This window comes from Parasteatoda tepidariorum, chromosome 10 (assembly GCF_982258835.1).
Source record: "Parasteatoda tepidariorum strain Cologne lab strain chromosome 10, Ptep-v5.0, whole genome shotgun sequence".
In the NCBI taxonomy this organism is placed as follows: domain Eukaryota; kingdom Metazoa; phylum Arthropoda; class Arachnida; order Araneae; family Theridiidae; genus Parasteatoda; species Parasteatoda tepidariorum.
The window spans coordinates 80,010,085-80,027,164 of NC_141764.1; the positions used below are offsets into that span (position 1 = coordinate 80,010,085).

General features: G+C 31.3%; 1 protein-coding gene across 4 annotated transcripts in view; it reads right to left on the minus strand.

Annotated features, from left to right (window-relative positions):
• The window catches only part of Ddr (discoidin domain-containing receptor 2), a 636,659-nt gene that overhangs the window by 139,942 nt on the left and 479,637 nt on the right, over positions 1 to 17,080 (minus strand). For all 4 annotated transcript variants that reach the window (XM_071184184.2, XM_043046729.3, XM_043046731.3 and 1 more), the window contains one exon: positions 7,947 to 8,052. In XM_071184184.2, coding sequence (XP_071040285.2) covers positions 7,947 to 8,052 — 106 coding nt within the window. The remainder of the gene's footprint in view (positions 1 to 7,946; positions 8,053 to 17,080) is intronic.

Below are 17,080 nucleotides of genomic sequence, written 5' to 3' on the forward strand. Positions count from 1 at the left end.
TATCAAACTCCCCTTCAACAATAACGCTTGACCATCAGACTAACACAGCTGAAGTAGTAACGCGTGACTATCAGACTAACTCAGATAGTTAAGCAATAACACTTGCTTATCAAACTAACTCAATTTAAAAATAACGCATTGCTATCAAATAAAGACATTAGGAATAACACGCTACTAACAAACTAACACATCATCAGCAATAACACGTCATAATACTAAACCATAATACTAACTCAGCTTCAACAATAGTGTGTAATTATAAAACTAGCAACGCTTGAACAATAACATGTGATTATGAAAATATTTCAGCATGAACAACAACACTTGCCCATCTAACAAACTCACCTTCAACAATAACGCGTAACTATCGAACTAACACAGCTGAAGAAGTAACGCGTGACTATCAAACTAACTCAGCTAGCTGAGCAATAACACGTGCTCATCAAACTAACTCAATTTTAAAAAATAACACGTAACTATCAAATTAAGACATTATTAGGAATAACACGTAACTATCAAACTAGCTCAGCATCAGTAACAACACGTAACCATCAAACTAACTCATCATGAGCAATAAAACGTGATAATACTAAACCATAATACTAACTCAGCTTCAACAATAACGTGTTTATCAAACTAACACAGCTTCAACAATAAAGCGTGACTATCAAATTAATTCATCTTCGACATTAACGCGTGGCCATGAAACTAATTCCGCATCGGAGATAACACGTGCCCATCAAACTAACACGGCTTCAATAATAAAGCCTGACTATCAAACTAACTCATCTTGGGCAATAATGCGTATCTATCAAACTAACTCGGTCTCTTCAATAACGTGTGACTATCAAACTAGCTCGGCCTAGTCAAGCCAACACAGTATGAGCAATAGCGCACATCTATAAAACTAACTCAGCATCGACTATTACTGGTAACCGTCAAAACTAACTCAGCATGAGCAATAACACGTGACAAACAAACCAACTCAGCATGAGCAATAACACGTGACATACAAACCAACTCAGCATGAGCATTAACACGTGACAATTGACAAACAAACAAACTCAGCATGAGTAAATAACTGGTGACTATCAAATGAAGCAATTCCATCATAAAGCAAGAAGATCCTATATCGTCCTTGCTTCAATTTCTGTCCCGACCCCCGACGTCAAAAGCCAGTGTGCTTACAAAAGACATCAGAAGAAGAAGTGCATCATCGAGGTCCTTTATCGCGCCACAGAACATGAGGAGGGAAGGACACACAGTCTAAAGGGATGGTCGAGAGGCAACCTTTTCATACAGCTGTCAAGGATCGGTGGTACGTGCCTCTTCAAAAGAAAGGACTATCTTCCCTTCCGCCACTGCCAAAAAGGAGACAATTCACTCGCTGATGCAACAAAGCGATTAAGATGAGTATGTTAGAACCGACCACCCCTTTTTTCGGGAAAAAGGTTATAGATAAGGTTGAAGTAGGTCGGGGAATCCGAAAAAAAAGAAGTTATATTTGGAAGTTGATTAGCAAGGAATGCATCTTATCTGAAGTCATATTCCACGATAACGTGCAGGTTATTTCGATTGGATTGCAGTTTTGCAAGGGGCGCTTGTCTGTGTAATCTTGAAGGTCCTTATGAGCCATAAAGGTTGAGATTTAGGTCTGATTGTTGTTTTTTTTAGCTCACTTAAGGTTTTGTTTCTAAGTTAGTAAGTCTAAAGTGGAAAATGGTAGCAAAAGGTTACACTTATGGGATGCTACAAGCTGTCAGACGTCTTGATTGGGGTATATGATGGTTGTCGGTGCATTTTTCAAAAGTGTCTGAGTTATGTGAGTGATAATTGAGTTAAGAATTAAAGAACCTCCTGGAAGATGTTAAACCACTATAAAACAATATTTTTTTATGTTCAAGAACATGTTATTAGTCAATTGTTCAAAAAAATGTATTCAATTTCTGTAACAACTTATAAGCATAACGCTTCATAAATAACGAATCTTTACTTTTTGCTTTACAGAAACACTATCATAAAACATCAAGAAAACTTAAATCTGTAACCATTGCTTATGACTTATAAAATTTGATAACAGAAACTAAATGTGTAACTATTGCATTATTGTCTTAGACATAACTATTCTTAACATGCATTTAATTTCTGTAAAATTTTTAAGCATAACGAATCTTTAATTTTCGCTTCACAGAAGCGCTATAATAAGAATAATCAGGGAAACTTAAATCTGTAACCAATGCTTATGTCTTCTCACATATCACTTATTTCAGACATTTATCTCAGAATGCTGGAAAATTATTAAATTACATGCAATTTTAGTAATCATATTTGAAAAAAAAAGAACTTATAAGAGGAAGTTCCTGAGTTGATTTGCTCTATCTAATTAGTCATCAAAGCGCTGAATTGTGAGCAAAGGTTTTGAACAATAAACTTGATTAAAGCATTGATCTCAAAACTAGAAAGCTGCGCTTTAGTTCAGCAAATCTGCTGAAAAAGATAGTAGAAAAAAATAAATAAATAAATGCTGGATGAATTCTTGTGGAAAAATTTGTCATGCCAAGGCCTAACAATGCCGCTTTCAGAGATTCCTTTATTAACGATGCATTCTGGGTAAACTCCTTTATTTTTATTTTTCTGTATAGAAAAAAAACGGATTCCTTAAAAAAAGAATCCTGTTCCAGCTCATTACTTTAAAGGAGCTGGAAAAATACTTCCTTTTTCAGGAAATTTTATTTTTTTTCTTCTCCAAGCTAAGGGTTTGTTTGTATTTTTTAGCCGTTTTCTTTTAGTTCTTTTATGTATATTTACTTTAAAACTTTTGTTTTTGTTAATAGAAGATTTCATTTTCGTAAAAAAGTACCTTAAATCCAGGTTCTTTCAGCAGAAAAAAGAACACACGTTGTAGATATCGGCTATTGAGCCTTTATCAAACGTTGTGATTTTCTCTAAACTCATAATGATAATGATTATGTGTAAGAACTCTTTAAAAAAAGTTATAAAGAAAATCAAAAGCGGTCTCTAATGACTGCTCGTGTTGCTGATTACCGACCATTGGAGCAAAATGAAATTTAACCAAGCATACAATAAAGTTTTTTTTGTTTGCTTTAAGGGAAGAAGAAAGTCAAAGGGCGTTTGAGTAACACGAGTGTTTTTGTGTAACGCCGTTCATAAACTCGAAACCTGTGAGTAAATATTAAAGCGTTATTTTTGTTAAAATATTTTAAACGAAAAATTTTTTTCTCGTTTAAAAAGTGCAAAAAATACATGAACATTAAAAATCATTACCGGAGAGTTAGAGTAAATTGAATTTTTTATGAAGCAATTACTTTCGATTTTTATAACAAATAAGCCCTTTTGCTTCATTAAGCACGTTCTTTTTATTTTTAATAGGAATTAAATTAGAGCACTTTCTTTGAAAAACCGCGCATTAAATTCTTTTTTACTCTTAATGTTTAGTTATAACAAAAGTTTCTTACGTATAAGGTTGTATTAAAAAATGGGAAATAAGCCGATTCTACTTTGAAGAAATGGTTTTTCGTTTCGAACTTAAATACGAACTGGCATGAAAACGAAACATAAAATCGAAATTTTTCTGGTTGAAAAAATTATTTTATCTTTTGCTGTAAAGCATACACATTTATTGTCATAAAATATTTTCGAAAAACGAAAACGTTGAGAATATATTAAAAGTGTTATGCTTTATTTAAATGTTTATTCTTAAAATTTTTACTTATTTTATTTCCAAAAAAGAAATTTTCAGTTTAAGAAATTTCTTTAAATAATATAAATACTTTTTTGAATGAAACAAAATATATCAATTTAATTTTTTATATCAATGATAGTGTATTAAGATTTTTTTTATTAATTTAGATGTATTAAGAAAATTTAACAAAGGACATTAGAAAATTTTTATTTTTTAAAATTTGGTAACAATTGCTAATATTGATATTATTATTGATTTTATTATTAAGAAACTTATGATTTTTATAACAAATAAGCCCTTTTGCTTCATTAAGCACGTTCTTTTTTATTTTTAATAGGAATTAAATTAGAGCACTTTCTTTAAAAAACCGCGCATTAAATTCTTTTTTACTCTTAATGTTTAGTTATAACAAAAGTTTCTTACGTATAAGGTTGTATTAAAAAATGGGAAATAAGCCGATTCTACTTTGAAGAAATGGTTTTTCGTTTCGAACTTAAATACGAACTGGCATGAAAACGAAACATAAAATCAACATTTTTCTGGTTAAAAAAATTATTTTATGTTATGTTGTGAAGCATACACAGTTATTGTTACAAAATATTTTCGAAAAACGAAAATGTTGGGGATATATTAAAAGTGTTATGCTTTATTTAAATGTTTATTTTTTAGGATTTTTACTTTTTTTTTCCTCCAAAAAAAGAAATTTTCGGTTTAAGAAATTTCTTTAAATAATGAAAATACGTTTTTAAATGAAACAAAATATATCAATTAAATTTTTTATACCAATTAAGATTTTTTTATTAATAAAATTGTATGAAGAAATTTTAAAAAAAATGTTACGAAAACTTTTAAGTTGTAATAACTTTTGATTTTGAAAATAAATAAGCCTTTTTGCTGCATTAAGCATGATCTTTTTGTTTTTAATAGGAATTAAATAAGGGTATTTTCTATTAAGAAAAACAAGAATTAAATTCATTTTTTTTCTGAGTGATAAATAACTACAATATATTTTTGTGTATGAGGCTTTATGAAAGGGTGGAAAGTTTTTTTGCGTTCTCATAGTGCCAGAAACACCGTAATTTTTACCTTATTCTGGTCATTTTCACTATACTTTTTTTCCACAGCAATAAGTAAACTGAACAAATTGTAATTTAGTATTTCTTTTTCAGGGCATTATTATTATTTTTGTACTGATATGTTATTTTTAGCAGTTTATTATAGTTTTTTTTTGGTATAATTTTTGTATCTTTAGAAGATTATTTTTATTATTATTCTTGTATCATTGCATTACTTTTAGAAAGTTATTATTATTACTTGTTTTATTTCTTACTTTTAAGTATTCATTACTATTATTTGTACTGTTGTATTGCTTTTAGAAGTTAGTTCTTTATTACTATTTTTCATACTAACATTAAATGTATTATTATTAATATTATTATTATTGTTAATATTATCATTATTATTAATGATTAAATTGGTGCTTTTTATTACGTTTTCTGATTTTGAAGTCTAACCCAGTAAGTCCTCCAATTAAAATTAATTTACATTGTTATTGAAGTATAATAAAAAATTTTTATGATTAATGGATCTGGTTTTTCTTGTTTAAATTTTATAAAAATTCATTAATTTTTGGTTCGTTTTAAGTTATAATTAATGTGTTTTAAATGCAAGTAATAATAAATAACATATACCATTTTCAAACTTTTTGAAGGAAATAACCAAGCTCTTCTTTATTTGGAAAATTCTGTGGTCCTAACTTAGAGACAAATTAAAACTGAAAAAAATTAAAAGTTCATGCAAAGCTACTTCCAAAAAATTATAAAATTAATGTCTGATAATAGCTTTTGGCGAAAAGCCAAAACAAAGAAACTGCCTGCAGCTCTTTAAAAACAGTTTTTCAAACACAAAGCTTGAATTAAACAATTAAATAAATGTGTCCAACTTTTAAACTTTTTATTAAAAAAACAGCGAATGTGATAAATTGTTTTATGCTAACTTGACCTTAAATTAGAATTCCTTTTGTTTAGAAGCACTAATGAGCATTTAAGCTAGATAAATTATTCATGTTCAGCCAATATTGCTTTGTTTTCAACAAAAACTGTTATTTTTGTAACAAAACTATTTAAAACTAGCACTCAGTAACTGAAGTCTGTAAACTTTGTCTTCTTGGTACTTAGCAAATTAAAATGTTTATGTTGAGTTGATAAATTAATTTTAACAATTCACAAAACTTGGAAGGATGAAAATGTCAAGTTTACTTACTATAAACAGTAAATATTTCTTTTAACATATATTTTGGATCTGTTACATAATTTAAGCGGTTTTAAAGATCAATTAAAAAACACTAGTTGAAAGTGGATATTCGATTGTGTTGTCCTAAATCATTTTTTTCTAGCTATCTTTTATTAACATCAAGCAGTTCGAAAAACATAAACCGCTTAAAATACTTAGCTCATTTTGTCAATGAATTATATTATTACCAAAGACAATTAGTAGTCTGCTAGCAATTAATAGCGTCGAAGAGGTTCTGATACCCAAAAGCATTTCAACGAAAAGCATCGAAGAGGCTCTGATACCCAAATACATTTCAACGAAAAGCATCGAAGAGGCTCTGATACCCAAACGCATTTCAACGAATGAAAGCGTCGAGTAGATTCTGATACCCAGATGCATTTTACTGAATTAAAGAGTCGAAGAGGCTTTGATACCCAAAAGCATTTCAACGAAAGCATCGAAGAGGCTCTGATACCCACATGCACTTCAACGAAAAGCATCGAAGAGGCTCTGATACCCGAATGCATTTCAACGAATGAAAGCGTAGAATAGATTCTGATATCCAGATGCATTTTATTGAATGAAAGCGTCGAATAGGTTCTGATACCCAGATGCATTTTAAACGAATGAAAGCGTCGAAGAAGTTCTGATACCCAAATGCATTTTAAACGAATGAAAGCGGCGAAGAAGATCTGATATCTAAATGCATTTTATACGAATGGAAGCGCCGAAGAAGTTCTAATATCCAAATGCATTTTAACAAATGAAAACGTGGAAGAAGTTCTGATACTCAAATGCATTTTAAACGAATGAAAGCGTCGAAGAAGTTCTGATACCCAAATGCATTTTAAATGAATGAGAGCGTCGAAGAAGTTCTGATACTCAAATGCATTTTAAATGAATGAGAGCGTCGAAGAAGTTCTAATATCCAAATGCATTTTAACAAATGAAAACGTGGAAGAAGTTCTGATACCCAAATGCATTTTAAACGAATGAAAGCGCCAAAGAAGTTCTAATATCCAAATGCATTTTAACAAATGAAAACGTGGAAGAAGTTCTGATACTCAAATGCATTTTAAACGAATGAAAACGTGGAAGAAGTTCTGATACTCAAATGCATTTTAAACGAATGAAAGCGTCGAAGAAGTTCTGATACCCAAATGCATTTTAAATGAATGAGAGCGTCGAAGAGGCTGTGATAATCAAATGCATTTCAACGAATGAAAGCGTCAATCAAGATCTATTATTCAAACACATTTGATAGAGGTTCTGTTACTCAAATGCATTTCAGACAATGTAAGCGTCGATAGAAAATCTTTTTGCTGAAATTCATTTCAAATGGTAAAGGCTACGTTAAATAATTTGTTACTTTACTTAAATCATTTCAGACCATGAAAACGTGTACTGATCAAATAAATCATAACAAGTGAAAGCCTCTTTATAGGATCTATTACTGAAATACATATAAGCGGTTGAGAGCGTTGATACAGGATTTATTACGCTACTCAAATTTATTTTAAACCTTGAAAACATCAATAGATGATTTGTTATACAAATAAATTTCAGAAAATAAAAGTTTCGATAAGGAAACTATAACTTAAATATATTTCGACCCATTAAATGCTTGATAAAAAATCTATTGCTGTTGTATATTTCAACAATGAGAAAAACAACAGTGACTTTCTCATAGACTGAATAAATAATAGTAATTTTATTCTCTTTGTTACGTTTCGGTCAAGAAACGTATCAACTACTGACATATTTCCTATTATAGGAGCCAAACAATCAGGATAACAAGCAGCAGCTAAAATTTGCGAATGGTGTAGATTTGTGCTTTGTTACTTAACTTAACTTGGTTGTTAAAATGTTACTTAAACATGGTTGTAAATACTTCGAAAAGAACCAACTTAGGACATTATAGAATGATATAACTTGAGATAACTGCAAACAAAACGAACGTAAATCATACCTTGCATTTTGTGGACCGACACTGCCTTCGTTATACGATGAACTGGCGTTTATTTCATAGTCTTTGATTTCACCCGACTCCATGCCGAGGGCTGCCACACACTCCGCTGTAAGCAGAAAAAAAAACATTTACATTCTAGAACCATTTATCAATAATCAAAATCACTTAATATAAAAACAACAATTGCTATAAAATAATGAGTTTGAACAAATTAATACTTCATTTTGCATTCGATTACTAATAATTTTGACAATCTGTAGTTGATGCATCGTTTGTTGTTGTTATTTATGCCATTTGCCAAGCAAACTTTTAAAACAGAGGGAGCGTTTCTTGCTTTTCAGTGGAGCCATATATGGTCAAAAATACGGTTTCAGCCGCACACACGTCAAAGCCCGTTTTTTACAGTAAGGACCCATTCATACTTCGTTAATTTATCCACAGATCATAATTTTGACTTCAACCAGAGGACGATAAGCCAGAGGACTCAACCAGAGGAATTCGTATCGACCAGCCATCGCTGGAATTTGAACCTCATTGGGAGAGATTTTTCATTGAAACTTGGAGGACTTCTTGACCCCGACAAATTTAGCGTGCACCAATCTCCATTTAATACACAGGGATTCTTCGGCAGGCGAGATTCTAACTCGCGATCTCACGAACACGAGCCCAACGTCCTAAACACCAGGCTATCTCGGCCCCAGTGCATCGTTTAAAATGGCATAGTAATGAATAATTCGCACGGCGGCAATTATTTTAAATTAAAATAGGATTATAGCACCATTGGATTATGGGAAGATTTTCTTTTTCAGTAATTCTTCCAAGGGATTAGATTATAACACAATACTTTAAATTTTTAACAGATTTGGGAATTCAGCCTATAGGCGCTTTTTTAAGTTTAGTTTAAACACAGTTGTGATTACATTGAAATAGTGAACAACCTATAGGTTCGGTTCATGATTTTATAAAAATGGATATTAGAGTGGTAAAGTAATAATGAAGTTATTATTAAGATAACTTTTAAAGTACCAGTTTTGAAAAATTGTATGCTTCAAATTAATGTCATGTTTCATTTTACGAACCTAATCTTTTCTACTTCTAGCACCAACCGCATAGTTTTACTTTCAAGTATGGTTATGTAGCAATAGGATTTCAAAGCTTTAATTAGATAACTTAATCATAAAAATTTAACGCATAACTCGAAATCGTGAAATTTTTAGTTATTAATACAATACACACTATATGATATGAATTTTGAACAGAGTTGTAATTATATCAATGTAATAAACATCATTTGGTTTAGATGGAAGATTTTCTTTCAAGTTATATTTCGAAAAAATGAAATAATATATTCGTAATTTTTAACCAGAGTTGCAATTGTATTAGAAATGCAGACATCATTTAGTAGTAATAGAGGGTTTTCTTTCAATATACATTTTAAAAAATTGAAGTAATACGTTCTTAATTTGGAATTGAGTTATAATATTAAGAAAATATATATATCATTTGGTTGTGACGATTTTCTTTAAAGTTACAAATCGTCGCAATTTTGAACAGAATTGTAATTGTATTACAACAATAGGCATCATTTGGTTATGACGGGGATTTTCTTTCAAGTTACATTTCAAAAAGCAATGAACTAATTTATTCCTAATTTTGAACAAAGATGTATTTATATTAAAACAGTATACGTCATTTAGCTTTGATGAAGTTCTTTTTTTTTACTTTAAATTGCATTTCGAAAAGATTTAGATACTTAGTTTTAGATACTTCCTAAGTTTTCGTTGATTTTAGAAAAGATCTTCCCTAAAACTTATAGTTTTTTAAAAATAGGGATTAAAAAACTTCAATAATTAAAAAGCAATTAATGGTTCGTAGGAACGATATCATATTAGAATCATATCGTCCTAATTTGCGTTTTAAACGAAGATTAAATGCCTTTTTTCATATCAGTCCTTCCACGAAATCAGGATATAATATTTTAGTCGATGACATTCCAGAAAATAAAGATAGAAACCCAGGGTAATTACGTCGATACCTGCTGATAAAAACGACACTGATTAACACACTTTCGGCAACAGATAAAAAAAAAAAAAATAGAACAACGTCGATGAGTTTTTCCAATCGACACCTGAGTCATGACGTCATGAGAGAAAGGTTGGAATATGTTTTCCGGGGAACATTCCTCATACCGTTCGAGTGAAGAGCGGGAAAAAAGTAGATCCAACAAAAAGGAAGATATGAAAAAACTTTTTCAGGAGTGGGGAAAAATTTATAGCTGATAAGGGAGTCACGTTACGGGAGTCCTCCTCGTACCGGTACGAAACAGTTGATAAAAATAATAAAAAGCATCAGGGAAAAGTTAAAAAAGAAATGTAATGGAAAATAAATTTTTCCCATTAGCGATAGGGAAAAATAATTTTAAGAAATCGATTTCAAAAGTAATGGAAAAATCTTCTCTTCAAAGAGCTTTCGATTTCTTCGAGCTGTTTCTGATTTCGTCTTAAATTCAAAACTCGGATTGCTTCATTACATTTTTAGGAAGAAAAACGTTTGTTCTTTAATCTCCGCCCATCCTCAATGCATTTCTAATAAATTAAAATCGAAAGTGAAAAAGTGCTGCTCTTAAATGTACCATAAATGATGTAGGATTTTAACTTTTTTTGTTACGGTGGTATAATTTTGCGAGAAGTTCCGTAAATTAATAGCACGCTGATTAATTAACAAATTCTCAAAAAATAACCGGAAACATTATTTTGTTAATGAATGCGGTGCTGGTTTTTTAATTTAGCTAATTGCATTGCTAGGTTTCACAACTTAATTTTAACTGAAGCTAATATTTTTTTAAATTACCAATGAGCTGTACAATCGGTCTGGCCGATGAGCAGACCTAGTGCGTTCTCCAGAGGTGGTATCCACTCTTTCAGGACCACCCCAATGGGTGAGATACCGTTGGTCATGCTAATTTGGACGTCTAGTTTCTGCCACACTCAATGCATATAAAACATATCTAATATAAACCATAGATGAGCTAATGAAGCTATTATAAACCATAGGATTAGGTTAAACGTAAGAAATATTTGACAACAATGCAACAAAATGCTAGTATATTAAGTGAAGTTTAAAGAGCCGTGAAAAATATAAATATCATCATGTAAAACTCGAGTAGGTAGGTAGGTACTTTATTTACATCGCACTAGAGCTGCACAATGGGCTATTGGCGACGGTCAGTGAAACATCCCTGAGGATCATCCGTATACATGCCATCGCAGTTTTGATCCTCTGCAGAGGGGATGGCTCCTCTGCTTTGGTAGTCCGACCACCTGCACGCGAAGTCGACCATTTTATGGTGGAACAGTTTATCTGCACCCTCGATCCATACGCTGGCTGATCAAAGTGGTCACCCTCCCGCTTACTGACCGCAGCCAGTGATGCTTGACTTCGGTGTTCTACAGGGAACCTCGTCTTTACGATCAGTTCACTGCGGGACAAAACTCGAATAGGATTGTTTAGGTAATACGCTATTCATCAATAAGTATTTGGATAACCATGCATATCTGTGGAGGTGGAATTATAGTCTGGGGCTGTGTCTTGTTGAGTTTTTTTTTTCATGGAACATTGGAGTTTACGATAGTGGTTTCGAGTACCAACCAAGTGCGAACTTTTCAGAACGGTATTTTTCTTTACTGAATGCTTTGTACCAAACCTTAAGCGCTCCGGTGACACTGTCGATAAAGGGGTCACTCACGCCTCTGATTGAAGAACTAGGGGTATTGAGTTCGATCCTGGCAGCTGACAAGTTGCACTTCAAATCTGTCGTGACCTAGTTTGTTATGAAGTGGAAATTTGGAAAGAGGATTACCCGCAAACGTGCTGCTCACGTAGTTAGACCAGAGTCAAAATTATATGGGGTTAAAATTAAGTCCAACAAAAATCATTAAAAGAAAGAGCTCTAACAAATGGAGGGGCCGGGGTTCGATCCTCGACTCCGCTAAGACCTACCAAGTACATGCGGTTTACTGTCCCGTGGACAGTTGCTGAGTAGTGCCATGGGTACTGGGAACTGGAAGAAATTTCCTTTCCTTTCACATATACGTCTAAATTGAGGAAGTGGCATCACAAATAAGATCCCCTCTACAGAAGATCAAAATTGTGATGGCGTGTTCCTAGACCGTTACCATTGTTCACTGTACAGCTCTAGTGTGACGTAAATAAAGTACCCACTTACCTACTCTAACAAATGGGACTGGTTGCTTGGGCATGGTTGGGTGATGTTTGCACCAAAGCTTACCATGTGGGTTCTTCTTTGTTACAATTTATAATAAAATAAGCTTCAACGGAAGCGTATCCTATTTTCATGCAATACAGTTCACATTATGCATTATCATGTTTCTACAAATTTAAATATTGTTAGCTTAAGCATTGTTGTGCAATATAAGCCAATATTTATCTCAAATTCTATCTCAATTTCGTTTTATTTTTTGTAGTAAGCTACGCTTACTTTTGAGTTTCATTATGGACAGTAAGCATTTTTTTATCTATATATTTACAAACAAATAACGCGTATCGATAAGAAATTGGGGACACAAAAACGGAAAAACAAAGGACGATTTAAAATGAATAAAATTATATATTTTGATTCTTGATAGCGAATAGCGATATCATAAGGGAGAGGGGATTGTGCAAATAACATTTGATATTTCTGAGGACGGTAGGATTCAAGTTTGCCTAAAAATGATAGCAATATATACTTGCCTAAAAATGATAGCAATATATACTTGCCTAAAAATGATTGCAATATATACTTGCCTAAAAATGATAGCAATATATACAAATAACACTTACTTCACTGTCAGAAAATGATAAAATTTTTTAGCAAAACTCAATTTCAAAAAACATATCCTTAGAATCTGATAATAAAAAATATCCTCTCAGATAATGTTGGACCTCTAAAATAATAATAAAATTTGAGCTCTAAATCATTGTATAATGCGAATTTGGCTAGATTGATAATTAAAACAGCTCTATCAAATTTGAATAATTTAAATTTTTTTTTAAATATATAGTTAAATGTGTTATAAATGTATAGATATTAAGAAATAATAGTGTATTAAAGTTGATTTAAGGGTAAATATATTTGGGGTGGGGCTATGTACAGTATTTTTCATTTTAGTTAGTTTGATATCGTGAGAAACCGTACAGATGCTTGGAAAGATCGATGGTAGACGATATATTTTGGAAGAAAAAAGAGTGGACAGGTACTTACGGGCGATGATTGATAATAATGAGATATCGATATACCATATAAACTACAATCGAAAATGATCTGAGAAAGTTTTTTATTGGATACAGGTTTAGTTTTGTTGTTCAGAGACATTACCATTTTTAATCAATGGGCAAGAAAACAAAAACTAGGTTATATGGTCACTTTGTGACCTGATGCTTGAGCTTTATTCGTGGACTGCTGTGGTGTAACATAATGCATAACAAATAAACCATAAAATGAAAATTTTATGGTTTATTTAAATTTTAGTTTTAATTCCATTAAATTCCAATTGTGGTCAGTTGCGGTGTAGAAGACTTTTTTCCTTTTATGGCTTATTTAGATTCTAGTTTTAATTCCCTTAATTCTATACGTGCACAGTTTCGATGTAACATACTACTTTCATTTCATGATTTATTTAAAATTTTTGTTTATTAGGCCATTCTAGAGAAGAATAAAAGTTAAGATCAATTGAGGATCTCATAACTCGGATGATCGTTGCCCATTTAAAGATAAAAAAAACATATCAAATTTGAGTGCATTCGAGAATCATTTTTAAGTCACTGTAGACACTGAAATCACTTTGAGCAACCTTTGCAATATATAATCAACGGAATTTTTTTTATAGTTAGCAAGTGTATAGTATCCTTTGTATTTGTTTATCAGCATAACGTCAAAATCTGTATTCTCTCTATCTCACCTTCTCAACATGGTTTGCGACTATGGTCATTTGTTCTGTGACAAATTTTGCTTTTCTTGGAGCCTTTTATCACCTCTTTGATAATGTCGGTAGAGCTTTGGAACACCTTGTATTTCAGAACTTTGTCTGAGAAGGGCAGACAAAACTCAAAATGATAAGCATTATTATCTAGGTCCGTCATGCAAGGCACCTTCCTTACTTAATATGTAAAAGAATGAAATATTACGGATAGTTTCTGCCAATAAAACTTTTTTTAAATGTGTATGAAATGACTTTTAAACTAAATATTGAAAGACAAATATTCTTTTCAATGAAGCAAAAAAAATGTAATAAAAGTTTTGCTTAGTTTATTCATTAAATTTTTTTTATCTCGTTGGTAGTAAATATTCCTTTGATTAAAATTGTGCATATTTTTTTTCCAGTTTGTAAAAAAACTTTGAAACGAAACAACTTATGCGAAAGATAATATTTAAATTTCTCAGTCAAAGACCAAATTTTACATCATAATATATATTTATAATCAATAAAAAATTTCCATTTAAACAACCATGCCATGTAACAATTTTATAAAATGGAAAAAAAAGGTCACGGACATATTCCTATAGTATGTGACATAGTATCTCCCAACCCCTTTTTTAAAACTTAACAATAGCTTTCTGAACTGGAAATAAAACTTTTTTATGTATCATGTTCAACTTTTTCCGACCCATTGACTATAAATCTTTTGCATTTTCCGCAGCATTGTTATGTAAATTTTTTTCTGTTCGAAATATTTTGCAGTGACATATTTTTGTGACCCAAAGGATGACTCATTTTATAAAAAATTCCATAGTAAACAATTCACGTTAATGGTTGAACCCTGAAAAAAGCAGTTTTTTTCAAGGTAATTATTATTTTTGATGTTAAAAATTCTTGTTATTACACAAGGGCTTATAATTCATCTCAACTGCATTCAGATAAATGATATGAAACAAAGTATTATCAATTACACTAGGCAAAAATTATTTTTTTTTGTTTCCTACTGCATATTTCTATTGCATTTTTTGTTTTCTATTATTATTTTCCATTTCCTATTTTTTTAACGTATCTTGGATACTTTCGTATCGCTGATTTCAAATCTGCAATCGAATTCCCTCTCCAAGTTAGAGTTTTTTTAAATGACATTTTTAGTCTATTTGTGTTGAAATGTATAAGTTTAAAAACATTATATGCAACAGGGGGTCGCCCAAATACTACGACAAGCTTTTAAAGGAATTATAAAGTATCATCAGAATTAAAATTACATAGGAATGTTGTCATACGCTGCCAAGAATGCTTCCCTATTATGAACTGGTTCTTCGTGTGCTCCTGAACAGGTCGAAAGTGCCCCTATGCGCGTATGTGGACGTTTTCAGGTACATGTCCTAACGTCCTCAGAAGTTAGTTGCAACATTTATGTAACCCTTTGTTATATATAACGTTTTTAAAGTTATACATTCCGACAAAAATAGACAAATAATGTCATTTTTTTAAAAAAAATCTCTTAACTTTAGAAACAAAACTAATTTTAGATTTGAAATCTCCACACAAGAGTCAAGTATTTACATTAATGCAACAAAAAAATTTGTTCCCCTGTGGTATTTATTAACCTATGATATTTAAATTTAAAATCGCACGTATATTTTAAATTAATTTTTGCAATTAATTTATTTAACTTATGTTAGAAAATAAGTCGTTTTAATTAAAAAGAAGAAAACAAATAGCTTAAACTTGATATTTTGTCGTTATTTTTTCTTTTATGACCAAGAGCAAATAAATGCAACTATTTACTTCAGTTTTTTTATTAATTTGAACACAAAATAAAATGATACTAAAAATGGGCTACACGAAAAAAAAACATAAACTAAACGATGATTTAAGGATTAAGAAATAATACGTGTGACTAAGGAGCCACAAGTGATAACTCACTACTTAAACACAGGAACAGTACATATGACTAATTAACGATTAAGAAAGGATGCCTGTGATTAAGGAATGATACGCATGGTTTAAGGATTAAGAAACGATATGTATGATTAAGAAATGATACTTATGAATAGAGAATGATACGTATGACTGAAGGATTATGAAAGGATACGAGTGATTAAGAAACTATACATATCATTTAAAAATTAAGATACGTGTGCTTAAGGAACGATACGTATGGTTTAGGAACGATTAAGTTAAGGAACATAGGACATGAGATACGTGTACGTGAGATTAAGTATCGATTAAGTAATGATTAAGGACAAATGATAAGTGAGTTTAATTATTGTAGGAATACAAATACGCGCAAAACAGCAGCGCCACCAACTCCAACTGCGAAACTGTTTTAGCGCTCAGACGGAGTTTTAGCGTTCAGTCATTTTAAAACTCTTCTCAAACTTGATAATTTTTATTATGAAATTTTTTTTTTCATCATGTGTTGTAGTTACTCGGGCTCAATATACCAAAAGCCAACTTTTACATTATTTTTTCCTTAACTTTTATACAAAAAAAAAACTTTTTAAATGTTTCTTACTCATAAAAATAAATCTTAACCCTATTGTTACCAATCTCAGATTGTGTTTTTACTAATTTGTAATTTATCAAAAGCATTGTTAGATTTCGAGTAAATATGAACAACATTGCAATTTCTTCGTCTTCCAACAGCTTTTACCGGGGATTAACCCCAGCAATTAGGAAATGCCCGTTTCCAGAAATAGTGGAACTGTGGGGATTGAAACCCTAGTACCGTTATAGTCACTCAGAAAGGTTTTTAGAGTAGTCCCACGTGTAATTACTTTGAGTTACTTCCACCTACAAAAAGCCTTTGAGGGTACGTAATGCTCCCTTCCTCGGTCTAAGAGACCATCTCTGCTAGATTGGTAGAGCCCTCAAAATGTTGGCAATATATCCTACCAAGCCATACGGCTATATTACCATCATAGTTCATCTTTAACCCCTTACATTCGAAGGTAAGCGTACAATTCACTGGTATGTAAAATTTGGTATGCAAAAGTCTAGGATCACTTTTCGTTACAATGGTGCTTTAGACTATTTAATTTTTTTTGTAAGATCCTGAATTCAATATGAAACTTTCACGTTAATAAAAAAATACATATATTTCCACAATAAAAGCGTTACAACTTTTTTTTAAAAAACAACAACATATAA